This window comes from Oreochromis aureus, linkage group 12, assembly GCF_013358895.1.
Source record: "Oreochromis aureus strain Israel breed Guangdong linkage group 12, ZZ_aureus, whole genome shotgun sequence".
Classification (NCBI taxonomy): Eukaryota; Metazoa; Chordata; class Actinopteri; order Cichliformes; family Cichlidae; genus Oreochromis; species Oreochromis aureus.
Genome location: NC_052953.1, coordinates 12,306,421 through 12,333,970, shown reverse-complemented (window position 1 = coordinate 12,333,970; position 27,550 = coordinate 12,306,421). Strand labels below are relative to the sequence as shown.

The 27,550-nt window shown below is 38.3% G+C and overlaps 1 protein-coding gene across 2 annotated transcripts; it reads right to left on the bottom strand.

Moving 5' to 3' along the window:
* Positions 1 to 250: 250 nt before the first annotated feature.
* ikbkb (inhibitor of nuclear factor kappa B kinase subunit beta) lies at positions 251 to 25,657 on the bottom strand. 2 transcript variants are annotated; one of them, XM_031727998.2, is made up of 22 exons: positions 25,479 to 25,657; positions 23,374 to 23,495; positions 19,474 to 19,568; positions 15,718 to 15,838; positions 12,324 to 12,393; positions 10,637 to 10,725; positions 9,205 to 9,294; positions 8,995 to 9,119; positions 8,264 to 8,371; positions 8,047 to 8,176; positions 7,629 to 7,823; positions 7,412 to 7,526; positions 7,143 to 7,266; positions 6,904 to 7,055; positions 5,373 to 5,434; positions 5,184 to 5,284; positions 5,032 to 5,081; positions 4,818 to 4,917; positions 3,152 to 3,299; positions 1,882 to 1,970; positions 1,489 to 1,582; positions 251 to 1,402 (listed from the first exon to the last, which is right to left on the bottom strand). In XM_031727998.2, exons 2-22 carry the CDS (start codon positions 23,476 to 23,478, stop codon positions 1,343 to 1,345), a joined length of 2,223 nt encoding a protein of 740 aa, XP_031583858.1. In that variant the 5' UTR covers positions 23,479 to 23,495; positions 25,479 to 25,657; the 3' UTR covers positions 251 to 1,342. The 2 variants fall into 2 exon arrangements, with proteins under 2 accessions (XP_031583858.1, XP_039476891.1); XM_039620957.1 differs by lacking the exons at positions 251 to 1,402; positions 1,489 to 1,582; positions 1,882 to 1,970; positions 3,152 to 3,299 and adding an exon at positions 3,310 to 4,530.
* Between the last annotated feature and the right edge of the window lie 1,893 nt (positions 25,658 to 27,550).

Sequence of the window (27,550 nt, the reverse complement as noted above, 5' to 3'; positions counted from 1 at the left end):
AATTGTATAGAAAAAGATTACTAAAGGAAGTAAGATGGAATACCCGCATTAGAGGTTACAAATTATTGCTGCTAAAAGTTCTACAAGTAATGAATCATGGGATGTACCAATTTGTTTCCACAGGACTGCAGACAAGCACTAATCCACATGACTGTATATTACTTTTCTTAATCACAATAAAACGGTGAAGGCCATCAGTGCCCTCCTGTCCAAACAAATTATTTGGAAATGAAACAAAGAAAACACCAGATCACATTAAAACTGCTTACCAGAGTCAAGATTTAATTTTGTTTGACATTTTTACAATCTTAACAGCATAAAGTCTGTACACAAAAGAATTCTGAGATACTTTATAATAAGCATCACCTTGTGTGATCTTTACAGTACTACCTTTAATTGTTAGGCTTACGATGGAAACGGGAAGAAAAATGTGAAAACAATTGTGGTGAGGCCAAAGTACCAGACCAGAGTAATATGTTGGTTTTGTGGTAATTCACAGTTTTGGTAAAATTCACACATTTGACTTATTTTTCATTTTTTCAAGGTAATGATTAAAAAAATATATAAAATATTGCCATACTGCAATATACCCAGCATGTCAAAACAATTCAACAGTATAAACAAAACACTTGCAGTTATTCTTGGCATACTGGACTGTGCTTTATTTGACACGTGTTCCTCTTATTGAAGATATTCCTCATCTTCCCATGCATTCCCATGCAAGTGGGTATAAAAACACATTCATACAGTTACTGAGCAAACGGTTAAAACAGACCTCTTTTCAATTCTAAATCACATCCTTAAACCAAATAAAACCTGATATAAAAAGTAGTGTTCCAGATATGAACACGCAGTTCAAGGCACACATTTGTTAAGAATAACATCTGTGTTTTCCAAAGACCAACAATCACGATGAAACAAAATTAGTTCTGAAACTAAGAAAGAGATCTTCTTACAAATCCAGCAAAAGATTATTTACAATAATTATGTTGTATGCAGATATAAGGTCAGAACTGTGCAAGGTGCTTCATAAACCGTAAGCCTATAGGAATGTATGAGTATGTAATATGAGATTAAGATTTTAATCTTTCCTGGAATTACAGCCAGAATGTTCTGTTTAAGATGGAAGATCCCACTCCAATTAATCTCTCTGACATTAATCCTGAACATAGATTTAATTATTCTTTTTCACAAAGCCAATAAGGTGTTAGCAATCTCACTGTTTTTTTTTTTTAAACTGCTACATGTCCACTTCAGACTGTCGTCATACATCCCACATGTAATTTGACAGCCCATCCACACAGAGGCAGCAGAGTACTACATATCCACAAAGAAACTCAGTTTATGAGAGGTCACTGGAGAAATCCTGGCCTCCACGCAGCCACGTCCACTCCCTCAGCATCTAGGACGAAAACAAAAGGCGATTGTTTTAAACAATAAAGAAATCACAAAAACTTCCATGCAGCTGCTATGCGTCTGTTTGCACACCTCCATACTGTTCTCAGATTCCTGGATGGTGTCATGCAGCAAACTCTGAAGGCGGCTCTCAAATGTCCTGTTCTCCTCCACAAGAGACTCATCACTGCAAACACACCCAAAGTTATTCATGCATGCCTCTGATGACTTTATTAGGATTCCTGTAATGTGTCTGTGCTATCTCAGATGTTCTGAAAAGTTGTCTTTAAACAAAATCCCACAATATGTAATTAGTTTAAAATTCTTTTGGTTAGTTATCATGTATAGGCATGTAAAAATAAATGTAAACTCAAAGTAAGCCTACACCCCCCCAACAATATTACAATCATTAATTTTAGGGTCTGAATGGATGCCTACCCTCACATCCCAGTGCTCACGTGTATGTGTGTGTGTGAGTGCACTCACAGTTGTTGTAAGCTGTGTCTGGGAGTCAGTACTGACGACGGGGTACGTAATCCATCAGGACTCCCACTCACTGGACTGCGAACTTTACTCTGTGTAAGACAAGATGATGGACTTTAGTCAATGTTAGCTGATAAGCAAATTTAACACTCTTGATAATCACGGTAGACAGAAATTACACATATACTGCCCACTCGAGGCTGTAAGCAAATTGAATTTAGTGTGGTTACTTTGTTAAGTACAACTATTCATCTGACGTTAACATAAATAAGTCGCAGCCAATCACATGGCAGCGACTCATTGCATTTAGACATGTTTAAGACAACCTACTGAAGTTTAAACTGGGCATGAGAATGAATAAGAAAGGTGATTTAAGGAACTTTGAACGTGTCAGGCTTGCTGGAGCTAGACTAGATGGTCTGAGTATTTCAGAAAATGCTGATCCACCCGGATTTTCCCACAAAACTTTACAGTTAGACAACGATTATGGTTACAGAGGATGGTCTGATCAACAAAATATCCAGTGAGCGGCAGTTCTCTGGTTGAAAATGCCTTGCTGATGCCAGAGGACAGAGGAGAATGACAGACTTCTCCAGCTGATAAGAAGGTAACAGTGACTCAAATAACCACCTGTTGCAACTAAGGTATGCAGAAGAACGTCTCTCAAAGTACAACACACTGAGCAGCAGAAAAATATACTGGATGCCAGTCCTGTCAGCTAAGAGCAGGAAACTGAGACTGCAATTTGCACAGGTTCACCAAAATTAAACAGAAGATTGTAGAAATGCTGCCTGGTCTGAGTCTTGATTTCTGCTGTGACTGTAGTGGGGTCATAATTTGACATAAACAACAAAGCATGGATCTGTCGTGCCTTGTGTGAATTGTTCAGGCTGTTGTTGGCGTAATGGTGTGGGGGATATTATCTTGCCATAGCATCAGCAGAGCATAGTTTAAATGCCACAGTCTACCTGAGTATGTTGTTTCAGGCAGGATATGCATCATATCACAAAGCTCACATCATGTCAAATGTATTTACTGAACACAATAAAATCTCAGAATTGCAGATTCACATCATGGATCATGAGGAGCTGACAAATCTGCATTAACTCTGTGTGCGATGCTTTCATGTCAACATGGACCAAAATCTCCAGTGTTTCTGAAAATGTAATTCTAAGTCAGTTTTAGCAAAGTGCACCTAATGAAGTGGCTGTTGAGCGTATATGATCAGAACTGGAAGTGTCTCTGTGTTTGTGAACAGGTCATTTTTGCTCACACAGGCGACTTTGAGCAGGTTCCACAGCTCCCTCTGTCGTCTCTCCTGCAGACTCATCAGCACTTGTTCGCTTTCCGCCATTTTCTGGACCACGCCCTCCACCTTCGGCAGTAATTCCATCACACGCTGGCGGCACAGTGCAGTCTTACTGCATAACACATAAAAACAGAATTTTGAAGTTTATTTGTTAAAAATATCAGTATGTCCACAATTAGGTGTTGTAAATCTGTCATCTTACACTCTGCTTATGCTCTTAAAATACAATTTTAATGCAGGTACTTCTGCACATTAAAGCAGGTGAAGCACCCGTGTAGCTAACGTGCTGACACATATAACTGGAACATAGGGCATGCATAAAAATGACGAATATGTAGTGTATTTGTCTTTTTGCTTGATTAATACCCCAAATATTTATGTGTATCAGCTGTTCAGCACAGTAGGTGTCACTACTGAGCTCCTGTTGATTCTTTAATTACACAAGAGTTTGTATTCAAACTAAACTGTGAAGCTGCCACGCTTGCCACACATCCCCATTTATGTGCACAAGCAAAACAGCTTGAGTGTAATCAGGTTGTCCTCACATGAAACAGCTATTCTTCTGATTGGTTTATAAAAAGGTTTAAGGTTTGAAACCAGTTTTCATAAACTGTAAATTTTGATCAGTTTGAGATCATTTTTTCTCATTGAGCTGAGTTTGTGGAGCATTTTAATTCTGCTAGAATTCTGGTAGTAGTGTTGGGCTTCATGGAAACATAGTGACTGCCATAGCACCAGAAGGCTTCACAGAACTGATTCATCATTAAACATTATTTCATCTTTACCTTTGCATGGGTCCAGTTTGACAGCCACCAATGGCTGGCTACATAAAGTCATGCAGAATATTTTTGGAAAAAAAAAAAGGAGGGGGAGATCGGTGCTTTGGCTGGAGTGATATGGACACTACTGGTTTGCCGTGGTGAAGTAAGAGCTAAGTGTAAAAGCAAAGCCTTTTCGATTTTCCGGTCAACCTACATCCCTACCCTCACCTATGGTCGTGAACTCTAGGTAACCAAAAGTAACCGAAAGAACCAGATTGCAGATACAACGGGTGGAAATGAGCTTTCTCTGAAGAGTGCCTGGCCTCTCCCTTAGGGATAGGGTGACGAGTTCTGCCATCCGGAAGGTGCTCAGAGTAGAGCCGCCACTCCTCCACATCAGAAGGAGCCAGTTGTGGTGTTTCGGGCATCTGACAAGGATGCCTCCTGGGTGAGGTGTTCTGGGCATGTCCCACGAGGAGGAGAACCCGGGCCAAACCCACAACACCCTGGAGAGATTATATTGCTCAGCTGGCTTGGGAATGCCTTTGTGTTCTCCCAGCCTCTCTGCTTAGGCTGCTGCCCCTGTGACCAGGCCCCGGATAGGCAGAAGAAAATGGATATTTTTGGACACACTGTATTCAAAAGGTACCCTTAATGTAAATAACAGGGACCACATGGAGGCAAAGTTGTTCTTAATACTCAGTATAATAATAATAAATCATATATATATATGATAAGTATCCTTGAAAACTGATACCAACTTTGCTCTTCAACACCAAATAATGGATCATGAGTTTAACAGCAAAAGTTCCCAAATGAAAGCTCACCAGTGCATATTGTTTAATGATTTAAAAAATGTGTTTGACTACCTGAGGTGTGTGTAGAAATCTCTGAGCTTCTTCTCATAGAACTGCACAGCCTGAACCACCAGACGCACCACCTCCTGACTGTCTCCTGCACACCTCTGGTCTGTGGAAGGAAAAGGAAGCAAACTGAAACAATGTCAAAGGAGGTTTATTTTCACAAGGAGATGCTGTGACCGCTGTTAAATAAAAAGTGAACTGAAGCATGAATAGTCCAAACCTCTGGGCTTCTCTCTGAGTTTTCGGAACAGCTCCATGGCTTTTCCTTCACTGAGGATCAAAGAGGGGAAGCGAGCAGGATCCAAGATCACAGAGAAGTTGCTTTTGTTATTTTTATATATTTTTTTACAGTAAAGCTTGGTTCAGACTTACAGTGTATCCAAGGCCTCTCCACTCCTCCATGGCTGCCGCTGCACATCCACTATGTCTGGCTGCAGCTGCATCATCTCCTCCTCCAACTCACTCACCTTAACCTAGAAACAGCCACACGTTTCAGTCTTATTGAAACGCACATAAATACTCTTTATGCACACATGCACAGAGAGAAAAAATCAAATCTACCTGACCACAGCTGACAGCAGTTTGCTCCATCTCTCTCCACACACCCAGCAGTTTGTCTGATGCTAAAAAAAAAATGTAAGAAGACATTAGTCATTAGTTAGTGGCAAACTGCATTGTTCTAGACAGACAAGTTTGGATAAATGTTTCCCCCTGAGGTAAAAGCCACAGACAACCAAATTAAGCCATAAATAACTGCAGACTATCTCACACCCGCTGTGACGCTGCCAGAATACTGACATTCCCAGCCCTGAATACTCTGTACTACATTATTGCATGATTACTTAAGTATAGAGTACTCATGGGTCAGAGTATACTGATCCTCAAACTCATCTTTCATTACAAGTGTAACGTGTCTGCATAATATCTCACTGATAATATCTCTTTGGAGACAGCGAGACATTTATAGACACCACCAAGCTCCAGCTTCAATACATGCAATGAATACACACACTGAAGGGGACACATCCCCCACAACATTCTAATATGATCATCATGTTCCCAACAAAATCCTGAAATCACAAGTAAAAAAATTCTGCTGTGTTACAACAATTAACCACTGTTGTCCAAAATATTAATTTAATTTCCTGTTGAAGTCAAATAACTGAAACTAAACTTCTGGAATTTGGCCTTAATTGAAACTAAGAAGTGTTTATGCTCTCATTAGTTGTTGACTGGTCAATTTTATCTTTCCATTCATTTTCTGCCGCTAAACCGTGTATCACTACCTGGGGACATTGAGTTGTTTCCAATCCAGCTGTGTCCCAGGACTTCTCCCAGACACGCCTGAAACACCTCACCCCCAACCTCCTTGCCATGTGGAGGAGTATTAGCTTTACTCTAAGCCCCTCTTGAATGACCGAGCTCCCTAAGGGCAAGCCCTGTATGCATGAAGCTTATTTCCACTACCTGTATTTGACAGAAATTAACTGGATAACAAAACCTTTATGTAGATTGTAAAAATTTGTCTCAAGTATAAATGGACAATTTCAGGTTTTTGGGAAACCCCCCCTTCGAAGAAGTGCTAATCAGTCAAACAGCACTAACATCAAGTCACTTTAACCTAGAAGAGCATGGTGGTGCACCCCGTGGTTGTTTCTATCTGTGCAATGGCACAGTCTGCAGGCCTGCAGTAGACTGGGTGTACCCCGCCTTTTGTCCCATGACAGCTGGGATATGCTTATCCTGAATAGCTTAAGTGAAAGAACATGTAAGGATGATTCATCTGACAATTGTGCTCTACGGTCCATTCTTACTATAAATCCACATTATCAGATACTTATATTTATTAGCTGTCTCAAAGTGTCAATTATAAATAACTGTAAAATAAATAAAAAGATACTGCCAATGTATTATTGACCAATACTAACTACAGCATTTCTGCTAGTAATTATAATACATTCCTTATCTTAAATCTGACTGCTCATAAAGAGAGTTAAAAAAAAAAGCTGCCTCTTTAAGGATAGATTAATGCAGTCCTGGTAGTGGCAGTGTAAAGTTGTTACTATCTACCAACATAATGTTGTAACAGTACCAATCCCTGTGGCTGTCTGCTCCTGGTATTTATCCATGTCTATGTGAAGGCTGGTGGTAAAAAAATCCAGTTTGGCAATGAGTCTCTGGTACATGGACACCATCTCATTCTTCTGTTTGGACAGTGAAGAGTTGTGTCTCAGCAGACTCATGCTGAAAGAAAAAGGATAAGATGTTTGTTTTTACTAAATAGAAGCATGTTTATGAGGAGGTTTGCATGTGCGCTGGTGTACATCTTACATGGCAGCTTTCTGCCCCTGCTGCAGTCTTTGCCAATCTTCCTTGAGAGAGCGGATGGTGTGCCAAGCTTGGCCACAAGTCCTCCTCAGAGGGCTGTAAGCCAGAACGTAGTTAGGGTCGGTTTCTAGGAAAAAAGAGCGGCAAAAAAGAGAGACAGAAGGATAGACTCACATATGAGTGTTTGTAACATTTAAACAAAGTGAAAGCAACAGAAATGACACAATCATAATCATATCATAAGATAAAATATGTTTTATCTTTGGACTTACGGACAAAGCGGATATTTTCAGGGAGAGTTCGAGGAGCAAACTGAGGTTCATAAACACAAGAGGAACGATCAAAGAGGAAAACCAGAGGAAAGTCTGTTCTTCTTCCATCTATCTCCTAAAGACAAACATTAACAAAAGCAACAAATCAATACATTATCACAATCACATGTAGAATATTCTGTGAAAGGATAGTGTTTTTATTTTGTTAAGACATTACAGTGTAATCTACGGCGCACTGTGTGGCCAACGCATGAGGCTCCAAGGCCAACCCCGCCTCAAGCAGCAGCTCCTGATTGGCTGCAGGGATGTTGCTATCCTTTTCTATTCTTAGCTGCAGGTTGGCCACCGTCTCATCGTCGGATACTGAGTAAGTGAGGATCTTTGCAGACGACATGTTCAAGACATGAACCAGCTGAGGGAACAGAGGAGATCCAAAAGCATAAGACTAAACAAGTGAATGTTAAATAAATAAATAATAAATTATTATTATTATTTTTAAAGATTCACATCCTGTAGAATTTGAGCAGAAGTTTCCTTTAATTATAGCACTATTATGAGTCCCTGAGGTTATTTATTTAATGCAGGCACATTGTTGTATAAATCAGTCAAATAAATCAATGAATTTCTCTGTTAACCTTGATTTGCAATAAGAGCTCCAGCTGGGAGAAGCAGTCGCTGGGGGTAGCACTGGGGTCTTTGCCTCTCTCCTGAGGAGACCACTTTAACATCAGCTTCAGCCACCTCTCCATCTTCTTTAATAACAGACTGCCAAACAGTTATTGCATTAGACTGAGATATATGAGTTTAAATTCAGCATTTTCATGTGTGTGTGTCTGCCCTATATGAACATACCTGTTCAGGTTGTTGGGCTGAGGGATGTGTTCGGAAAAGCGGACATCCCCAGTGAGGTCCTCGTAGACGATAATAATATTGTCCTGCTTCTGCCTGAGTTTGTTGTGCCTAAAAACATAAAATCAATTGTATACAATTTGGTTTAATATTTTATTCTCTTAAGTGTAGTACTTTTTCTATTTTATCTTCACTTTGGTTGCAACCAGACACTAACACGTAGGTTTTCCAGTAATGGGAAGAGTATTTTTCCTCTCTATTTAGCAGACTTCCCTAGAGTTTCGTGTTATTCATTCATCGCAAGAGTGAGAAACAAGCCGCACTGGTATTGGCACAACTGACATCCTGCAATTCTTTGACAGTTGTTACTTATTTTTATCTTCACTGTGTTAAAATCCTGTTACGGAAAAATAATATTTATCTGCAATAAAGCTTACCATTGCTTAACCCTAGATAACAACATTGTTTAAGTTATTAAGCTCGAGTATGGACCCAGATTGCCAAAATAAAGACTAAAAAGAAGTGAAAGCCTGGTTCTGCAGGTTTGTTGTTTTAAAATTTCCTTCCACTGTTTCCAAGTTCTTTTTCTTTTGATTTGAGATTAATTGGTCATATTATATATATTAAGCTGAAATGGTGAACATTTTTTGGACGCTTTCTTATTTTAACTGATGCAAATATAGAACAAATGACAACTTGGTTCAGATATAGGAGTATTTCAAATGTGGTAATACCAGGGAACAGGTTGCCACGTTGGCAGGAAAGGCCGAAATCCTGCGATACACTCAAACACCAAAGTCCCAAAGCTCCAGTAGTCCACAGTGACCGTGTACCTCTGCCTTTCTATGAGCTCTGGAGCCTGAAAGAAGTGAAAGAAAAAGCATTAAGGTTCAGCTAAATGTGACGAGGAGGGTGCTGTAACTGTTTTAGCTGTTAGTACTTACTAAGTACTGCAGGGTTCCCACAAATGATGTGCAAAGACTGCTCTGATCCAACTCTTTAGCATAGCCAAGATCTATAATCTTGTGGATCAACTGAGATTAGGAGAGAGAGGAAAGAAGAAAAGTCAGAATCATTTGTTCTTATAATTACAGACAGACACCTACATACTTTTTATTCTTGAACTCTTGTAGAGTTCCTTTGTATGATTCACAGTTCAAAATAACACTTCTTTATCGTAAACAGATCATCCACTGTTTGAAACATTTAAGGCAAACTTTCTGTTCATTCGCTGCTTCCTTAAAAACAGAAGGTTTAAACAGGATGTAGGTGGGTGGGCCTGACATGGTCCTTAGTAAAGGTATACCCTCTCTTTCATGTCTTACAGAGCAAAATGGAGTGTTCAGATCACAGGGATTACTTTTACAGACAGTGACTTCACAATTTCATTTGGCCATGTTTAATGGCAGTACATATATGCCAAACGAAAGGGAAAAGCATAATAGCTCCACTCAAGGAATAGTTTAATTAAAGTTATTTGCCTTTTTTGTGCATCATTACCACATTCATATGGGGCTGTCTGATAAGTGCTCAAATCCAAGAAATAGTCATGCAACCTTCACAGAACTGCAAATTAATGTTGACACTGCATATCTTTTGGGATCAACAATGTATAACATGGTCATTAGTGGTGATTTTCTTAGTATCCAACAGAGCTAGGCTTCCCGTTTCCCCTCATTTCTAGTATTATGAGCCAGCTGGCGTCATATTTAATGCAAAGATATGAGTACAGCATCAAACTCCTCATCTAACTCTCTGACAGAAAGAATATAAACATATTTCCCAAAATGCTGAAATGTTCCTTTAAATGCTGAGCGACTACATGAGTGAGAAAAATCAACAACTTGTACCTTAATAACTTCCAAGCCATAAACCAAGTCTGTATTTCGGTTTTACAGTTTCTCTACCATGCATGAGGAAAACAAGTGTTCATGCAAATCTATAAACTTAACAGAATCCGAGCCAACTTAAATTTGGCTTGGATTCTATAAACAATAGTCTTTGCATAAACATGGATCTATAACATCTTTAATATGTCTGAACTCGGTTATATAACATTCTTGACTTTCCTGTACCCTTTTGCAGAGGAGGAGGAGGATAACAAGCAATGATTTATTACATAATGGACAAAAAAAAAGAGAGGCCCGTAGAGGAAGCTAAGCAGTAAGACGATCCCAAAGGTTCCTTGTAACTCCAAGTTCAAGTTTAAAAGTGGACTTTTCCACATTAAATATTCAGTACAAGGATAAATGTGCAAATAACAGAGGCAAGTGTTTTGTACTAATTCAATACAAACCACATAGAGGCAAAAAGCGTCTTTAATGTGGTTTGGGTGCATTTATCCCACCAAAGGGCTTCACTGGGTCTTTAACTCACTCTCTTCTCTCCCTGCTGCAGCACAATGTTTTCTGGTTTCAGATCCCTGTGAATGATCCTCTTCTTATGGAGGTAGGTTAAAGCTGAAGCTGAGGGACAAAAAGCAGCAAGAGTCACAATTAAGTAAGAATGTAAAACTGGAGTTGCATGCATTACAACTGATGGAAAAAAGCACAGCATGTGAAGATATAGAGGAATGTTAGTAAGTTTATCAGAGGCTCATGGTTCACTTTTATATGTAAGAGTACAGTGCTGTATGGAAGACAGAACTATAATGAAAACTGAGAGGCTTTTAGTTGGTATTGCATTAATTAACATTATTATATTAAACACATTAAAAGTGTATATTCAAACTTGTGCATATGAAAAGTGATAACAGATAATTCCAATCACGAAACTGTGTTTCTCAGGTGGTGAGGTCCAAACTGTGTACATAAGGGAGCAGCCCAAAGTACCTTTATTTCCCAAGGGGTTTCCACAGTGAATGAATCTCCATATATGACCTGGTACAGATTCTACCACTTCCTGACAGGGTCCTCCCATTTATCTGGGCTTGGGACCGGCACTGGGAGTACACTAGCTTGTGACCCCCTGGGACTGGGTTTGAGCCACATTATTTTTACGTAATGCAAACTTCCTAAAAGCTACTTTCCTCTTTAGTTGAAAAGTTCTAGTGAATTTCATTCCTACACACACCAAACAAGGTCATATCTGACACCGAAAACCACATGGCAGCCACCTAAAATGCTAAGCTTAAAAATCTGTAGCCTTAAACTTCAGAAAATGCCAAACAATCAGATCTGTTAATGTCATAACCTTCACGGCTGCAGTGCATGTTTGGAACATGCTGTGGATTTGGTCTGAAATGTGTGACACACACTGGGACACACTCATACTTTACTACAGCAAAGTGAGAAGTTAAACCACCAAAGATCAATAAAAACATTCTTTGTTCTTTGTTCTATCCAATGAAATAGTTCAATAAGCAATTTAATTAGGTAGTCTTGAAACACCTGAACAAGTCTATAACATCAGCTGTAAAAGATTAAAACCTAACAGGCAGCACAGCTGAAACTCTAATATCACTTTTAATTGTGAGTCAAAGGGTGATTAACCTGCGTGTGTGTCAACAAAGAGAGGTGAATGAAGTGGAACATATAAGTTTTGGGCATCTAAATGTTAGCGCGTGTGAATGAGTGTGACTTTGTGGGTGTGGATATACATGACTGGGTCACAAGTGGATCACTCATTATCAGGAAATGTCCACAAAGTGGTCACAGGAAAAGGAGTTTCTGCATGTCTGTGTCCACTTATGCGCACGTGTTTAAGTGAAATATGCACTCGAGATGTCTTTAATCGATATTATTTGTTTCTTAGCTCAAAGTCATTTATACAGAGACAAACACAGAGTGCATGCTGATGTTAGTGCTCATGTATAATGTTTAAACCGGAGAGCATGGGGGTCTGATTGTTGACGTAAGCCCTGCTATGAGTATGATCTCTGGCCACGGTGACTAAGAGGATGGCGGTTTACAGTCAGTAATGACATCACGATGCTCACCAGCACCATTTCCTCCCTACTACAGAGAACAGATCACACTCCCAGCTAATCTATCAGTCTTTCACACTGACGATTTAAAAGGTTAGCGTAGTCATGATGGAGATGGCGGTGAAACCAAATACTTACAAATATCCCGTAACAGAATCAAAATGGACCCCTCCCTCATTCCACAGCAGTTTTCCAAAATGTTCAGATACTGCAGAGAGCACAAAAACAGAAACTCGACACCTCAGTGACATGAACCAGGGAGCAGAAAGCAATGCAACTTTACACAGGCAAGATTTCATTACTCTGTCCTTTTCATGAATGTTTTCTTCTTTATCCTTCTATAAAAAACTACTTTCAGTCCATTAAGTACATTATCTTTATGAGAGATCAGACATATAAGCACCAATCTTTTTCAAAAGGCTCTCAGGCCCTTTTGCAAACGTACAAATCACAATTTTGGTAGTAAAAGCAGATTTCTTTCTTTCTTTTAAACAAAACATTTTACAGCACTTTGTTGCTGGTAACTTGTGTCAAGCCTGACAAAGGAGGATGGCGCAGTTTTGCGCTCCATCTGCTTAGTTTTCGACCATCTGGGATGCTTTGAAATTTTTATGACACTGCGGTTTGCAATGGTTGGCATTTTCCTCTTCTGCTGGCCTTGGGGTGAACACTCAGTTGTTTTCAAATGAAAAACTGCACCAGATTTATCCCACAGAATGAAGAGCAAACAGCTGAGTAGCTGTTTTTCCAAATAAATCAGACTTAAAACAGAAATTAAAAAAACAAAAACAAAACATACATGTACAGTAATTGTTACATTTGCCATTTTAAATTTGTGCTACTAGCATTATTTCTAAACTTGATACATACATGTGACTCAAAAGATTTCAAAAGACAAGCATATATTTCCTCAGATTAAGAATGAGAAAAAATATTACCAACCGAAGATAACCATTCACAGTTATTTAATTTTATTAAAAAATCTAGTGACCTAAACCACATCATATCAAGTCATAAGTCATATGAAACAGAAAGTACAACCCATTGGAGTTCCAAGGTTTTATCTAAAAAAATATGTAAATCCAACCTGAGATGAACAACACATAACATATTATACTAAGTCTTTATTTATTTAACAAACACTAAACTGAAGAACCAGTGTGTGGAAAACTAAGTACACCCCATGATTGAAATCACTGTTTTCTGTATGACTTTATTGGTCTCTTAGATTGTTGTGGAGGAATTCTGCCCTGCTTTTCTTAAAGATTTTGCTTTACAGGGCTCGCAAAATCGCTAGCCCGACGTCCCGGGGCTAGCGATTTTTCCAGTCGGGCTACCAAAATCTATCTCAGCCCTGCCCGTCGGGCTATCTTAGGAAGGGAAAATATATGTCAGTGCTTTTGCATTCTTTCGAAAATGTAGCTGAGTAATTATGTCATTGGCATCGATGAGCCTCTGCCAATATGTGACATATTGAAATCGCGTTTGAATTTGCGCTTGTTTTTTGCTTTCACTTTCACTTTGCGATCGCGCGAACGGTGTGTAGAGAGCGGCGGCACTGATTGGTGAGTGACGATTAATTGCGCACCAGTTCCTCTGACATCGTCTTATCACTCATTAGCTACTATTCAAACGTGACAAGTGAAATCTCCCACAGCAAGCTTAAACATGTGAGAGGTTGATTGCGCAGAGAATCGCTGACCGTTATGTAAGTACTTGTGTAAAAGCAGCAGGATTTACGCCGGTATTTTAGTTCTGCTGAGCCAAATAAGACAGGTCAGGGTGAAGAAGGGGCAGCCAAATAAAAGCCTACCACAAAACGGAAAAGTTTTGACAAATCAGACTATGAGGCAAAAAGAAAGCTCAGCTTTTTTGGTTTCATGGACAAAAGAATTTATGTGGCTGGAATATGACAAGCTAAATAACATGATGTTCTGCCAGGTGTGTTGTGAGTTTCATTTCATTTGAGTCGACAAGCGCCTTTGTAACTGGGACCAGTAATTTTAAGAAAGACCATGAGAAATGCAAGAAATGCATTATTGCTCAGTCTGCAATATCTTTCCCAGAACAAACAGCAATTGCAAAAAACATACTAAAAATAAACCAAGCACAAGCAGAAGTCCTGAAAAATCTTTCAAAAGCGTACTATGTTGCAAAGAGTGAACTACCATTGTCAAAATTTAGCAGTCTTTGCAAACTTCAAAAAGCAAATGGCCTAGATCTTGGTTCCACTCACCCCTTACCCTTGACTTCAGTGGAATTTTCAGATTCAGGATCTGACACAGACTGATTCATGTTCTACACAGTTCTTACAAGTTCATAGAAATTTCTGTTCAATTAGAAACAAGTATTTGAGTTGATGACTGTGATTTTTATACAGTTGTTGTGATTTGTATTTTAACAACTTTCTGATTAATTTTTGTTTCCGTTACAATATTATACTTTAATGTATAATATTGTAAAGGAAACAAAACATTAAAAAATTGCTCTCTTTTTTATTCGGGCTACTTAAATTTATTTTGGGCTACCAAAAACTGAAGAGTGCCTGCCCGAAGGGCTACCAGAGATTTTGAAATTTTGCGAGCCTTGCTTTAGTACATTGAGGTTTTCAAACATTTGATAAACACAGCTCTCTGAAAGTTGCACCACTTCAATCAGGTTGAGATCTGGACTTTGACTGGGCCATTTGCAAACCTTGATTCTTTATTATCTTGATTACCTGCTATCCTTTCGATCATTGCTGTCAGAAAGATGGCTTCCCATTTGATTGTTGAATTATCTGGTATACAGAGGACTTCCTTGTAAACTCAGTGACTGCAAGGTGCTCGGGTCCCACGGTACCAAAACAAGCTAAAATGATCACCATTCTTGTGACATTCTCTTTACACATACAGCTTCTACATTTTGCTTAAATAATGGCAGGATGTAATTCGGTGTTGTGCAACAGTCTTGATCCAACCCTTGAAATTTTGCTTTGAAGGAATCAGACTTTTAAAATACTTTTAGACGTGTTCTTCAGCAGTAGTCCGCGTTCGTAGTCTTTCAGAGTTTCTCTATGGACACAGGTAACTTTTTGATGCCTTATCAGTCCAGCACTTGTACCTGACATCTTAACAGTGACCTATAATCCATTCAATGTCAGCCTGTGTTATGTCTACACATAGAAAACTTTGAAATTCGAAATGCATGCACTTAGTACTAGCAGCCTATTGCATAAACACATATGTTGAAGCATAAATGTAGTCACACCAAATATTGACTTTCAGGCTTGTTAGAGTTGTAAAAACTATTTTTTTTTTTTTGCCTTTTTTACTGCATTTCAGTGTATGTCTATACATTACACTGGTGGCTCAGCCTTTTGCACAGTACTGTGTGAGATGTGTTGTTGTTCATCTGAACTTTAAGACCCGCTAAGGACCAGATGACTCAGATTATATCTTGATGTGTAAAACATTAGGCCTGAAAGAGGCTGTACTTCCTTTTACACATAACTGTATATGCATATACACGCGCAAACGTAACTGGCTTTTACCTTTCTCAGATCTCCACCCTGACAGTACTCCATGGCCAGCAATGGCAGATCATTGGTGGCCACCAGTTTCTGCATTCCTTGAGGAACCTCTCGGGCAGCAACCACATTGACATGATCCAACCTAAGTGAGAAAAACTAATTAGAAGAACTGTACAATGTATTATAGCAATATAATTCATTATAATTTTAACCACAAGAAATCATCTTTTGCTAAAATTTTCCTGAAATTGATCTGATGACAAAAGAAAATGACAAATCAGAGAAGGGCAATTGATCTTCCCAAGGGGGTTTCATAAGAAATTGGGAGTGCTGTGGAGGGTGGCACCAATAAGGTAAACTCAATTCTGCTCATTATTAATTGTATCTCTTTATAAACTGTCGGTGGTAAAAGGGGATATTAGAATTAAGCTATAATAAAATGCCAACATTTTAATCACTATTTAATCAACAATCTCAAAAACAATTGTGAAAAAGGTTTCAGCGAACATTGAAAGATTTAACTCTCTACAAAGTGCTATTGCCATTTTGCTTTCAGTTGAATTAATTCATTTGCAGTTTTTCATTTCTTTTTCCATGTTCGGTGAAATAAATCTAGTCTTTTATGGTTTTGGTTAAGTGCGTTAAAGTCGGGTTCAGTGTCTGAGCAAATGCCTTCAATTGTGCATTTGAGAGCTCTGGAACATCCTTCCCTTTCCTCATACGAAACTCTCATTTCTGCTTTCATTTTTTCCCCTGCACAACGCAAAAACACCTGGGTTCACATCAGTCTTTATCTTGCATCCACTTCCAAAGCCTAACATTTTTCCCCATCAGACTTGGACAGCCATTGGCTGGGACCCATTTCAGCCCAGCCTATTCAAGCATGCAGTTAACTTCATAAATAAACTCCCTGTCTTGCGTCACTGCACCAGTAATATCCAGTAAGAACCAAGCAAATATACAGAGATTAATCTTGAATTACGCTCCAATGTTTTGACTGACTGCACTAATTAATTTCCAGGTTCATGGCAGCTATTTCTAAGGAAGTTACGCATTGTGATATCTATAAAAAATAAAATCTGTTGTTTCAGCCTTTTTTTGCCTGGGAACTGCTCTTTTACCATATCCTGTCTTACATAGAAAACATTCGCTACGCTACCATATGTTGTGCTGTTCTTCATTTAAACTTTATTAGAAAAATGTTTAAAACTTGGCTTGCATTCAAAATAACAAAACCTTCAAAACTGTTTACATCACACAATCTCTGGATCATTAAAAATCTTACTTTTTGATCTGATTCAATTTCCTCCTCTGCCATTTCTGAAGCTTTGTGGTTTCATAATGTGTCACTGAAACAATGTGTTTCAGATTGCCTCTGACTCCGGTATTAATTAGATAAAAAAGCAAAGGAGCGTGTAAAGATAACAGACTCAAACTGATATCAGATTGACCAAGAAATTTATGTACTGCACGTAATCCGTGTTGTAGGAACTTGAATAGCAGAAGACTGATAGCAATCACTGAAATAATAAATGACTGTTATTATGAGTTCATAACTTGCTTTTTCCCCCTCACACGTATGAAAGTGTTCAGTTAAAGCAATAAATAATCAAAACTAAATACCTTCAGCTGTATAGTTATATTGCTTTAATATAGGATGTTTTCTGCTGCTGGGAATACAAGGATTCATATGAAGTCCTTCAAGTTTCAATCCTTGGATCATTTCTGCTTTTAATTTATGTGTTACCATTAGGCCATCTATTTAACATCTTCAAAGGCATCTTTGACACACAGCTATACTTTTCTGTCAAGGTTAACAATCTCAGCAGCCTCTCCTACCTCAGCTTCACTGTCACTAAAGACTGGGTGTCTTCAGCTGTGACAAAACCGAGGTTCTTGTGTTCAGCTTCTCTTAAGTGGTCAGTCATTATCCTGGCCTCCTCACCAGCAATATCAAATCAGCATCTAAGAATCTTGGTATTATTTTTAACCAGCATCTCCAAGCTCATCCAGTCTTGTTTCTTTAAACTAAGAAAAAAGTACATGCTTTAACGTTCTCCCAACTTATTTACTGTCACTGACTCTTCTCTTTTGTTAGGCTGCTAACAAAAACAAGCCAGTGTTCACATCACCTCTACTCTTACTTGTCTTCAATGGCTTCCAGCTAAAATTAGAATTAATTTTAAAATTGTATTAATAACATAAATCCACATGGCCAAGTTCCTGCACAGATAGCAGACATCCTGAGACTTTATTCCAGCAGACAACCTCTTCATTCTTCTAAGGTAGAGGGGTCAACACTTTTGAAGTTGTCGTACCAAAACTTTGTAACAGCCTCTGTCAGCCTGAATCAGCAGTTTGTTTTAAACAGATGCTGAAAACTCATTTTATAGCTCAGCTTTTCTGTAATCTTTAACAGACTGCTGTGTGTCTGTATGTGTGTATGTATGACTGAATGTAAGAACGTATGTTTGACTGTGTGTCTGTCGGTTGGGGCAGGTGAACTTACGTTTAATGTATAGTTTTATCCAAACTGTAAGGCACAGTTTGTTTTTGTTTTTTTTTGGGAGAGGGGGGGGTATTTTTTTTAAAGCTATACAAATAAAGGTATTATTATTATTATTACTATATATGACCTGGAAAGCATTTCGTTCTTAATTCTATTTGAGAAAACGTTTGGAAAAAAAATACACAATGAGAGGAAGAGTGGGATGAAGCCTGCATGAGATTTTGGAAATGTTTTTTTTCCCTTGGTTTTAAAAAGACATTCTGCATTTGCAAAAGCAACAGAATACCAGCTCTATAAACACATTATAACTCAAAAACAAAGTGATGTGTTTTTCAGTAGATGTTCGTGTGCAAATCTGTGTTAAGTAGCTGTAATAATATAATGGTAGGTTGCCTTGTCCCCTACCCAGTGGTTTTTTCCCCAAGTTGAGCGTGGGAGCACGGAAGGGTTGCGGTTGTGACCGAGTCTGTCTGAAAACAACACTCTTGTTAAAGCAAGACAAGGGGGGAAAAAAATAAGGTTTTATGCGCGTGTTTGCACTACCAAATGACAAAAAGCACATGCACTTCACATCTCAAAACATAATCAAACCTCGCATAAACTGGCATCCAGGGACATGACACCAAAACCGAAGCCATTAACAGAATGGCTTCTGGTGTGGAAAGAGAATGCCTGCCAAAGCAGAGCAAAATGAGGAGGTGGCACCTAGGACGTCAGAAATAACCAAAGTCACCAAAATAACTCACTTTCATGCTGTTCTAATTATCTAATGTGTGATTTTTACTATTTCGGGGCACAAAATTGGTTTTTATATTTTGAGAAACTTGTTAAACAGATGGGTACATAAAAGTCAAATGTCAAACTCATAAGCACCCAGTTTGTCATGGAATGTACCAAAGTGAGTCACGGCAACATGTCAGACTGAACCAGGCTAACATGCCAAGAACAGCCTTAAACCAACGCGCCAAACTGTTTCAGTTTGCACGGGAAAATCACCAATTTCTTAAAAACTGATGTGTCACAAACTGAGATGCATCACTGTGGAAAAAGAGACTTTTCCTTGAAGATTCCTTGACAGTTTGCTGCTCATTCTGCACACAAATGCAAGTCAGACTGGGACTTCCAAGAAGCAATGGTGGGGAAAAAAACTAGTTGCAAGGGAACAGGTGACTGATCACATTTTAAATCAGTTATAGTTTCTGTATAGGACTTGGATGGAGTTGTAATACTTATAACCACTCAACATAATCTCAAACCCAGCTTCTGACCTTTTCATGATCTGGATCTCCAGACACCATCTCTCCTTGTTTCTCTCACTCAGCTCTTGGCGGCATTGCTTTATAGCAATCTGCTCCTCTGTGTCCTGAAAACAGACAGACACAAAGTCAGACTTCCATCATTTCAGAGGACATTACACTGATTTACACTGAAAAGCCGTTTTCGCGCATGAACTTTACCCTTTTATTTTTCTACACAATATCCAATAGAGGTCCTCAATTCATTTGAGATGTTGAGATTTGAGATGTTATCTCTGCAGTGCCTCAACATTCGCTAACCTGGCAGTAACCTTGCCAAAAATAAAATACTTCCAGTATTGGCAATGAGGCTGACTCAGATAGTTTCCTAATTTGTGCTACATGTCAGAGGCAGCAACTGCAGACAATGTCTCAACCTGATTCTCCTGAAATGTTCAGAGTTCATGTGTCATGGGACAAAAAGCTTAAGGGGGGAAAAAAAAGAAAGAAACAGTGGTTAGGACAGAAAAAAAGGAAAGAGAAAAGAGAAGTAAGAGCAAAATAAAAAAATTATAAATACATCAGGATAATACATTAAACCTACAAAGTCTGAACCATTAAACCTGAAACTAAAGTTAAACTAGAGTGTTTATTGAACCTTCTAACAAATTAAAAAAATAGATTTAATATCAAGTTGGATACATGAGTTTTAATTCATATAATTTATATCAACTTGTATTATTTGCTACATCCAGCTTTTCTTGGAATTGATATAATAACATGATGCTGTTGGGATTAGGTTTAAAAAATAAAAATCACAATAATGACGTAGGAGCCTCAAAAACTCATGTATCAAATATAATACACATGGCATTACAGAGTTAAAGTGGACATACAAATAAAAGACAGAAAAAAGCTTCATCTGAAGTGTGAATCATGCAAAGCTGCTCTAGTGGAAATGAACGTAACAAAACCCTTTGTGCGATCTTCAATGTCAATTATATACTTTACCACGACTAGTTTGTATTCAAAAAACACAATGGTCAGGCATTTCTACTTTATGATAAACAGAAAAAAATGAGGGGAAAAGGGGTAAAAGAATCAAAAATTGGCCATAGGTATGGATGCCCACTGTCAGTTGGGGCTAGCCTGCCTGTGAGCCTGTTTGGATGGACTAGACTAAAACAATGGAAAAATACACAACTATCATTACACCTTTGCAAACCACAGAGCATACACTATATTAAATCACTTCCCAAAAATGATGAGAAACAACTTCTTCCTACCTGTTTCTCATGGAGGCGTTTCACTTCCCATATGAGCTATTATTAGCCAACAGTATTGTCACCAATGCAGGAAGACATAACCTTTCCTGCAGAGGAAGTTTAATCATCACAGCGGCACTGCCACGAGAGTCCTCTAAATCATTCTCCCTCCTAAAGGTCAATTTACAGTGGCACCGATGATTAGCACTGTGATTACAATGCTAAACTTCTTTTCTTGAATGCTTCACTGATTAATGTAAACAGCAATGGAAGTAAATCATCTTTGTCGTGACTTATTTGTCATGGGCAAGTCTGAGTATTTCAGGAACTGCTGATCTACTTGTATTTTCCCACTTTCCAGAGAACAAGAAAAAAAAATATCCAGTGAGCAGCAGTTTTCTGGTCTAAATTCTTAGTTAATGTGATGTTGAGGAGACAGAAATAACTAGTCATCATAGACAAGGTATGTAGAAGAGCATCTCTAAAAGCAGCACAAGTCAAACCTTGAAGCAGGTGGGCTACAGCAGCAGAAGACAAGCAGTCTAATGATCCATCCCTTTATGATTACAGTGTACAATCTTCTGAAGGCTGCTTGTCATAGAGCTCAGAAAATCTAAGATGGATTTCTTGAACATAACAATGAGTTCAAGAACTCTAACAGCCTCCACATCACCTTCCAGATGAGATGGAATGGAACGTGGATTGTGGATGTGCAGCCAACAAATCTGCAGGAACTGCATGATGCCATCATGTCAACACGGACTAAAAAGGCGGAGGAATGTTTCCAGCACCTTGTTGAATCTATGCCGCGAAGAGTTAAAACATCTCTGAAGGCAAAATTGGGTCCAAGCAGTGCTAGCAAGGTGCAACTAATAAAGAGGCCAATGAGTGTATATTATGAAATACACATTTTGCAAAATACAGGTGCAGCTTCAGGAAAACAATTATAAAAGCCTGAATTACAGCCACCAACAGAGAATTGGACAGCTCTTTATTTAACGAATGAGAAGTGCTGAAATCTTTCATAATGAAACCACAACAGAAATGATTTTTAACTCTCTTTTGTGGATTTTAGTCACATGACGATACTTACTGGCTCAAAGCCAGCTTTAAAAATACGACAATATTAAATGAGAGTCATACAACAGAACAGCTAAAGTACAATTTTAAAGAAAGGAAAAGGAAGACCTACTAATCGGGTGTTGTCATGTTCACAGAGTGCCCTCTTGTTCAGTGATGTAACTTTCAAATGCTTTCATCCCGTGACTTAGAGTGACATCATTACAACAGACACTATTTCACATGGGCTGTGCACAAAGAAGAGCTTCCTGGAGTGAACAAAGGTGAAATCCCAAATGCTCTTTTGTTCAGTTCAAAGACCTTCATTCTTTTCATCAGACCCATATTTTATAAATAACACTTTCTGAGCTTCCATTAGTCATAATCTTTCTCCAGCTTGTCCTTGGCACATGTCAGTCTGGCTTGAAGGTGAAAAATTGAGTTTTACATGGTAGCCTCACAGTCAACTCCTGTGTTCTACTGAATATCTTCTTTCCGACTACAATTCCTGAGTTGGGAAGTCATTCGGGAGTGTCTTCACCGTTGTTCTGGGGTTTTTGGAGACATCTCTCACTCAGTTTCTTTCCAGAATTGTTGAAACCTTTTACTTCCAACCTCTGTCGGGCTTGTTCTGAACTGTTTGGTCTCTTTAAATTTTGGGATAATACTTCTAACTCCAGTTATTAAAACTTGGGAATGCTGTGATAACTTTGTGTATCTAACTCCTGCTTTGTGAGCATTACCAATTCTTTATGATGACAACTGATTACTTTGGAAAGCATCATGCCAAAAACAAAAGTGACAGCTTAAACCCTCGCTGAAGTTTTTATACTGTGTGTAAATTGAGCATTACAAAGTTACAAAGTTAAAGCACCACACTGCACAATGCTGGTTTGTGCTATGGCTTGCTAAAACGTTTTTCAGGGTGGTAACAATATGGACCATGATAAATTGTTTTTTTTAATGAAATAATAGTTGTTTTGTTCAAATAGAAATAAATTATGCTTTCTGAAGAAAACTAGCAAGTTTAAAAATTACTTACTCTTTTAAAAACTAAAATACTTAGAATTTCATAGGGGACCTAATATTTTTATCCTCAAGAGTTCTGTAGTATCAAAATAATCCAGTGAGAGCTGTTTATACATTCTTTCACACAATTCCACGAGTGTCATCTTAGTGAAATACAAACAAACATTAGCTAAAAGATGAGTTTAATTTGTACCCTACAGCTAATCCACCTCCACGGTCATTATACTGTTTACATGAGCTTTCGCTGTAGGAGGAACAAGGAAGATTTGCCTCAGCAGGTTGAGGAAGTTTTCCTCATTTTAAAGTTTTACTAAACACAAAGAGGGAAACACACAAGTGAAGTTTCATTTTTGATTCCATTTTAAAATGACTATTTGCATCTAAACAAAACCTTAACTTTAAAATTTGATCAGCAGTGGTAAGAGCCGATGGCTTCCCGGAAACTCCAGCAGGACATGTTGAATTATCTTGTCAGTGTAATAGTTTGTTATTCAAACATCCTCTTTCCTGTCTATTATGTCCTAAAGATATAAGATTCTCAAAGATGTAACAATATGCTAGAAGTATGTGGAGTGAATACCTTGTTTTGCCATCTTGTGACATTCCCAAAGCCCCCGGTGCCGAGCCGCTCCTTCAGCTCCCAGGGCCCGCAGCTCTGCGGCTGCTGCAGGGGTACTCGATTCATGACCTCCTCACCTACACCTAAAACAACAAAAATAGTGGATCCGTCATGACCCATTACTAAGGCTAAAATGTTGCGTTTGTCCTGAAAAATGTCATGGGAGTATGCATTTGTCTGAGCATGCAACCAGTACTCAAGCAAATAACTAACTGCTTCGTCTTGAACGAATGCCTAAAAAAAGCCTTGTTTCAAGCTTCTCAGCTCTGAGACCTACAGTGTTTTCTGGTTTGTACAGGAACATGCAAAGGTCTTGAGTCAACCTTTTATATTTTGCTAGCAAAACTGATAATAGGTGCATTGATTGATTGAAACATGCAAACACACATAGAGATACAAAATAACATAACAGTTTCTACGATTCTAACAATCTTGAAAGCTTCCTATCTTGTGTTTTTCTACCCAGGTCTGTCTTTCCTGCATTAGCACTGTTTGGGATTACTGAAAGAAACGAAGCCATAGACAATTAGATTCTTTCCAGATGGTACAGTGTGATGGCTCAAAGTCTGACAGTACTTGTCTGTGTTCATAATTCCATTAAATGCAGCCCAGAACCATGACTGACTCTCCACCGTGTTTTATAGATGGCTGTAGACACTCAATACGACGACTGGAACTAGAATTTTCAGGTCTGGTTCATCACTCCGTCAGAGCTGTTGCCACTAACTTTTCAGTTCAGTTCTCGTGTTGGCCTTTTCTCCCCATTTCCCTTCCTTAAGAATAGCCACGCTTCCACTGAGACCATTTCTGATGAGGCGTCAGTGAACATTAGGTGGATCGACTGAAGGTCAGGATGCATGTCGCAGCTTCTGTGTCAGGTCTTTGCTGGACTATTTCCCATTTCTAAGAACATGAGTTTTAGTCGTGCAACTTCATCTTTTGCCTTCCACTTGTCCAGTTTCCTCAAACACACTGCACACTATGCCAGAATATGCCAACCGTTTGACTGATCGGTGTTTGGGAATCACTTGGTTGATGCAAAAACATTATATAAACATTTTATCCCCAACATTTATGCCCTTGTTTTTGTTTTGTTTGTAAATTCATCTAAAGGAATGGGAACAAATGTGTTTTTGCAAAAGACCTTTAGCGTCTGAATATACAATTTTAAGTTAGTTCTTTGCTATGTTATATGTAAACAAAACACTGGCTCATTTCTGGGTTAGGTGCCTTTTTGAATGATTCATAGGCCACTGTTAAGTGGCTTAACAAACCAAACATTCCCCTGAAAATGATCAGGTACAAGGACTAGACTAAAAATGAGAGAAAAAGCAGCGAATGTCCAAAGAGTAAGAGTAAAATGTCCAAGAGTAAAACATTAATTTGGTAAAAATGAGTAACTTGCCTATTGGTCAGGGAAAGTAAGAAAAGAAATGCTGTGTTTGTCCTGTAGGTGATAACACGTGTATACAGAAACAGAAACAACAGTGTTGGTGGCTTCTAGAAAGCAAAAAAAAGTAACAAAAAGCTGAATGAATTCCCATAAGCTAATTAACCTATTATAAAAAATGAAAAAAAAAAATCTAATTGGGAATTTATTGTATTATCAGTATTGTTATAAATGTGACTGTAGGGGTCTGATGGATGAGATAAAAGCTCTCCAAACTGTGAAACTACATAAACACTGAGTTTATGTTTTACAGCAGCTGCAATAAAAGAGACTAAACATACATATAAACATTCCTATAGGCGAGTCCAGCTTATTAAAAAAAAGCCCGCTACGTGTATATAAAGAAAACTAGCTGTCATATAGTCGCAGACTATTAAGAGGCCCATTAAACACTACAGGGGCGCTACATGCTTGAGGGGTTTCGTTTTAAGCTTCATAGACTGACTTACAGTAAATATACCGCCAACCTTTTACTCATTATAAAAATATTATTCACCGACACACAAAAATGTACTTTTCTTTTGTACTTCTTTGTTCATATAAAATGAGCTGGAACTAGTCTTCGGGTTTTATTTTCAAGGAGAAAAGCGTCAACATTTCAACTCCTAAGTCCTACCTTAGACTCCACACGCAGCGTTCACGCGTTTTCACGCCTTTTTTGTGTTTAAACGGCAGGTTTACTGTGTGTATCCGAGCTTTCAATGAGTAAAACTTTAATAAAAACTACTGCAGCACATTTGGCGACACAACAAATCTCCAAACACTCAACTTCCTGATACTGATATTTCCTGTTAACCTGACGAAGAAACAGACCCGCCCACTTGTAGGGAAAGTCCTCGGATTATGTCCTGCTGGTAGGTTTATGCACTTTTAAACCATACATTATGAGTTTAATCACGACTAAACGGAAATTTTCTTTAATTCCCCCAAATTAAATTAAGAAACCCATATCATAATTGTAGAAAGTCACTCAATTTAGAAACAAATACTACATCAATAGAAAAAAAAACTTATTACATTTTTAAAAAATTGATTATTTTAGTTTAAAAGTTAGTTTAAATGTTTAAGTGACGAATTATCGTAACTCTTAAATCATATTCCGTCATGTACATTAATAATGTGGCATCATTTGTGTCTTTCTACAGTAGCAATGTGGCGTCCAAACAGTCATACCCACAAAGGTCACTTCAGTGTCTCTCTTTAACTAGAAAAATGAAATACGGGGTCATCGAGGAAGAATGTGACCTTGCTCATCTTTCTGGGAAATAATCTTGCTGATCAAATGCTTTCAAAAACAATGGCCATCTTTTCTTGTGGGCGAGGCCATCCCAGCTGTCATAATTCAAGAAATAAGTACACCTGGATCTGTCAGGGCTATTACATTCACATTCACACCTGCGCTCTATTTAGAATTGCTGATTAACTTAACTCTGTGCATGTCTTTGGAGTGTGGGAGAAACCCACGCTGACACAAGAAGAACGACCCGGTTTCAAATACAGGACATTCTTGTTGTGAGGCAGTAAACACTGAACCACTGCATGAATGTATATATGATATCACTGCTAAGGGTACAGCAGCATTATTGTAGAATCAAACTTCCCAAACTGCTTGACTCACCCCTCTCATCTGCATCACGACCTGACAGCTCATATTAACCTACTGCATGTCTCCTTCTTGGCTGCCCCTCTTTAGTTTCATTGGTTTCTTTTCTGTCTGGATCTTGCCCTTGTAGATCTTTAATCAAATCCAGATGCTCAGATTCTGTGCAGTAAAAAAATTACAGAAAAAGTAATATTTATACATAAAGCGCCTTTTACAGACATAAAGCGACAAAACTAAACTAAGAATAATTACAACAAAATAATTAATAGCAATACAGGGCCCAGTTTAATCACAGAACAAAACAGAATATATAGATCATTTAAAAACAGTTAATATCAATAAGACTACAGGTTTTAGTATTTTTGGGTTGCTCCAGTCGGGGCAGGCCTACTATCGTAAAGTTGGATATTTTTAGATCAGTTAAAATCAGCTTGTTGACGTCTGTTAAAGTGTTCATCTCAGTGTTTCAGATGTTCTGACTTTGCAACATCATTGTTGATATAACGGGTGTTATATTTGGAGAAGATGCACTTCAGAGTTTCCAGAGTATACCAATGATGTTTTTTTTTCTGTTTAATCACCTGTTGTTTTTGCATGGAGTAATGTGAAAACCGACCCTTAATATAGAAACCAAACATCCCCTTGAGTTACTTGGTAAAATATATCTGTTTTTTTCTGACGTGAGCTTTAGGTGGGTATGGCTCACTTATCAGATTGGAAGTGTTTATAAAAATTGTTCCTGTTTAAACTAACATATTACGATGCTGCTACCTCTGCTGTAGTGAGGATAATACAAAAAGGCTTAATGAACCAATGGAACTTGTAATGAAAGAATTTTGTTGAGTTATTTAGCTACATTTAGTCATGTAAGCACAGCCTGTGATAGTGGCTTGAATGTAGATTTCAGTAATATATTATTACTGTTTCTTTCAGCAGTCGGTTTCAGCTGTACTCTGTGTTTTAAAGCCAACTGTCATACCAAATACACAAATATATGTTTAAAAATATAAATGGTTGAATTGATCTTTTATATATTTTATTGTCTAAATCCCATTCTTGAAACTTTTTCTTGAAACGTTTAACCA